Source organism: Prunus persica, chromosome G2 (assembly GCF_000346465.2).
Source record: "Prunus persica cultivar Lovell chromosome G2, Prunus_persica_NCBIv2, whole genome shotgun sequence".
Taxonomy (NCBI): Eukaryota; Viridiplantae; Streptophyta; class Magnoliopsida; order Rosales; family Rosaceae; genus Prunus; species Prunus persica.
In genome coordinates this window covers 11,913,414-11,917,962 of record NC_034010.1, presented here as the reverse complement: position 1 = coordinate 11,917,962, position 4,549 = coordinate 11,913,414, and the positions used below count along the sequence as shown (strand labels likewise).

Below are 4,549 nucleotides of genomic sequence, written 5' to 3'. Positions count from 1 at the left end.
CATGTATTAGAGGGTTTCGTTCTTCCATGTGTCCAGTGATAGCCATGGATGCCACTAATTTAAAATCCAAGTACAAGGGTGTTATGTTTGTAGCAAATGCATTCGATGGCAATTGAAATACATATCCTCTTGCTTTTGGGATCAGGGATTTGGAGACGGATGCATCATGGCATTGGTTTTTCATGGAGAATGTGTGGAACAAAGTTTTTCCAACAGTGCAACATGGCATATGCTTTTATCATATGAAAGGGAACATGAAACGCACTTGCAAGTTGAAAAAGCGTGATCAAATACTTATGCACTTTGAGCAGGCTGCGAAATCTTATTCCATTGCTGAGTTTGATTGTCATTTTCGGAAGATCAAGAGAAAGGAACATGTTGCTCAATATCTTGAACATGCAGGGTTACATAAGTGGTCTAGAGCTCACATGGATGGATGCCGCTACAATGTAATGACAACAAATATTGTGGAGTCAATAAACTCAGTCCTTACGTATGCAAGAATGTTGCCAGTGGTTCATTTGATAGGGGAAATTATTAATCTCCCTTTGAAATGGTTCACCGAACGTCGTGAGTTGGCTATGAATTGCACAACAACATTGTGCCCCAATTTTGGTGAGAAAAAGTTGAGGAATAGGTTGGAGGATGTTGCAAGGATGAATCTCGTTAAACTAAATAATGTACAGTTTAATGTTTTGGACGGTGATATGGACGGCCTCGTGGATTTGACGAACAACAGTTGTAGTTGTAGAAATTTTTAGCTTGAGCAGCTAAATTGCAAGCATGTAGTTGCAGTTTGCCGCTTCTTGAAACTAAATGTATACTCGAAGGCTTCTCGGTATTACACTCGGAATACCTGGTTGGATGCTTATTTGGATAGCATCTACCCGGTACAGCCTCACGCAATGTGAGTTATTCCTGAACATGTTCGAAGTCGAGTTGTGCTTCCTCCCATGGCAAAGGTCATGCCAGGCAGACAAAAGAAGCTAAGAATTCCCTCGCAAGGAAAGGGCACCATTACATGAAAGTGCTCAAGGTGCGGTTCCACAGGCCACAATAAAACCACCTGTAAAAACAATATTCCATTGTGCAATGTATCTTAGACAATATGATTTCTGTTGCTTTGTTAGGTAATATCAACTTTAATTTTATTTGACATGGGTTTCGTGTTTGTTGAATGTGAATTGTGTTAAATTTGCATCATTTGGGTTACAATGTTATACAGCATGTTGTGTTTCCTATTTATTGCGACAGTATCGCTATCACATTGTACTTGTATTGCCTTCAGATTGTCATTATATTGTACATTTATTGTACTGGTATTGCTATTGCAATGTAAACTATGAGTACGAAATTAAAGGGCCTGGAATGTAACTCCAAATGGATCCAAAACATTAAAGTTCTTAGAATTCCATTATTACATAGTTACTGTGATACTCATACTATACCTTCTTTTATGATTACAAATTCAGCCAATGCATAGGGCAAATGGGGGGCAAATACAATGTCAAATGTCCTATGTGTTTGACTTGATATAGTTGGTGAATGAGCATTACGACTGTTAACCCCAACAGATTGCTCATGTCTTGCTAAGAACACCCTTGAATTTATGCAATGTGCCCAAGCCAGTCCCAAAACTGAACTCACCCGTCTACCTGATGTGTGCAGGCACTCTAAGTTTCCCAACCTCACCCTATTCACTCCATCATGTGGACCAATAAAATCCACCACTTGGTTGGTCACAACCACGGCCAACCCAAACTTATTTGCTAAAGCCTTCAATGTCCCAGATATCTTGAAGAACATTTCAGACCGCCGTTTCAAATCTGCCGGTGTTGTCTGATATTGTGATCTGAACAATGCAGCAATGGAATCAATGGTTTCACAGGTAACCGGGTGTGATCAATGGCAATGAATGCTTGTATGTCTCTAAGGACATGGATGAGTTGTTGAGCATCATGAACGCCATGAACATATATGTCTTCCAATGGCTCCATCCCTATTAAGTTGGGGTATGATGCATGATAAAGGTTGCCTAGTTGTTGCAATCGATGAAATGAGAAGCTGAATTCTGTGAATATGTAGAGGGAGGAGCCCCCTAGTCCGCCATGTGAGGGTGGGAGCTGAGCTCTAACCGTAAGTTGGAGACAAAGTTGCGTCTTTCCGGAACCGCTCTCCCCTACTAATTCTGTTATGGAGTTGCAGGGTATCCCACTACCCAAGCAGCCATCTAGTATTGGGCATCCGATGGATAATTTAGGGGTTGAAAGAGGAAGGAGCATGAGGTTTTGTGGTGTCATGTTTCTGTAATTTAGGGGGGGATGTGATGGTGATGCAAGGCATGATTTGTATATATAGAGTCCATATAGAAGGTGTGTAATGTAGGCCATATGTCTTTTAAGGGATGTATACTTCATCCCTTTTCCAATTTTTAATTTAATTTTGGTTTAATTTTTTGTAATTTTTTCATCTAAGATATTTTAAAACCATGTTGATGCAGTACCTACTGCAATAGGATCGTATTATAACTCTATTGCACTCTTATTGACATCATATTGCCATTATACACATGCTTATTGTGGAGTTATTGCCTCTATATCGCCACTGAACTGGACATGGATAAACTGTATATGCAGAAATACAAAAAGAAGCATCATAAATCCATAAAATCTAATTTCGAAACTTACGTAATACAACAAGAGGCCACCCCATAGTTACATAATACAAAAAGAGGCCACCTGAACATGATTCCATTTTACATGTTGTTTCGACTACATTTTACACCCAGTCCAGAGTCATATTAATGTGTCACAAATTTCTTGCTGTTGACACATTCAAAGTTGCATACTCTTCAATTGCGGCGACTACGACCCATGAAATTCATGACCTCGCCCACAATGATGTTGTCCCAGTTTCCTTCTGGATCCACTATTTTTGCAAACTTACGAAATAGGTCGAATCCGGTTTCCACTTCTTGTTGCTTCAACTGGGGCATTTCATCAGATTCCTTGAATACCATAATTGCAGTGGCAGGGGCAATTTCAATTTTGGCTTTCATACCCTTTATATGGAGGAGATGCATGTGGGCATGATAACGAGTGCGGATTGTGCGCTTTTTTATGACACCTCACCTAGCTTGGCCCTCCACAATTTTTGAAACTATGTCCTGTTTGGGCCTAAAAATTGTGCGAAGCCTAGCCCATTTTTGAAATGCACAAAACATAAGCACAACTTGGGCTTGATTTAAAGAAACTGAGAGAGCAGCCCAAAATCGAGAAAGCCTAGCTCAAGACCTGTCAGCCCACAAGAATAGACTTGGGCTTTGGAAAACAGAGAAAAGGAATCAGCCCACAAATCCCAAAACTCAACCTGGGCTTGGCGTGATCAAATGAAAATAAGAGAAGAGCCTAAAATTGAAGCAAAACCCACGTGACTACTTGACTTTGAAAAGTTAGCAAATTCAACTAGTCACAAGAGAGTTGATGGGGAATTAATGAAGGCAGGCCTTACAGGAAGATTTCTCCAGTCTTTACAATCAAGAAAGAAGACCAAAATCCTTTTCTATATTCAGAAAAATTCTGCTCCAAAGCAGGTGTCATTGCCAAGGGATAAGCAAGCTATATTTTCTAAAGAGATAAGTAGGGAGCAGAGAGCTGTTCATCTAGAAAAGCAAACTGACCATCACGTCAGATTGTGTTCTTTCTCTTTACCAAGAACAAACAGAGAACAAAGAAGAGTTGGTCTTTCTTTCAGAAAAGCAAGGAAAAGATCTCCATGAAAACTGATTATTGATGGTTCTTTTCTGCCAGAACAGATAACTTCCCTTTTTTCTTTGCATTTAAAATAAAAGATCTTTCTTTTGGAAAATCTGCCGCCTATTATTAAAAGATTAGAAATCCCACTCCAGCATTTTCTATAAATATGAGAGGAGGTGAATAGATCAACAGACAGCCAAAAAATTAATCGAAGACAAAAACTCAAAAATGATCACTTGATCTTAAAAACCTTCAAAACACTGAAGCAACCAAAAGCTCATTGAGCCACAAAAAACAAGTCAGCTATAATCCAGAATCTCTAACTTCAGTTCAGTTTCAGAGAAATAGTCATTCAAAGCGAGATTTCTCTCGTTACAAATTTGGTTCAGCATAAGCCAAATCAAGCAGAGTTCTGTTTTTACAAACATGAAAACCTCAACAAATTTATGGAGAGCCTTGATAAAGCAGAACAGGTACTACAGTGCAGCCCCATCTCAGTAATAAGCAAATCCAGCCACTTCTGCCCCTTTCAGACTGAGGAGGCTCCAATTCTGCCCATGCCAAAAGCCTTCCAAGGCTTGAAATAGATTAATGCTCTGCCAAACTCGAACGTTGGTATCGATTTATAGTTGAAACTTGACAGTTGAAGGTGTTGACAGTCCAATCCAGCACAGACATACCCAGTCCAGCCCGGATCAGAAGCATTTATCCAGGCAAAAATTGAAGTCCAACGCTCTTTTGTCACTTTTAAGAGTTGGTCTTTCCTTTCTAAACTTTGTAAAAGACAGTTCTGC

At 39.7% G+C, this 4,549-nt stretch overlaps 1 protein-coding gene across 1 annotated transcript; it reads right to left on the bottom strand.

The window, feature by feature from the left end:
• LOC109947320 (DNA repair protein XRCC3 homolog) lies at positions 1,438-1,997 on the bottom strand. Its single transcript, XM_020557262.1, has 2 exons — positions 1,894-1,997; positions 1,438-1,852 (listed from the first exon to the last, which is right to left on the bottom strand). Exons 1-2 carry the CDS (start codon positions 1,995-1,997, stop codon positions 1,438-1,440), a joined length of 519 nt encoding a protein of 172 aa, XP_020412851.1.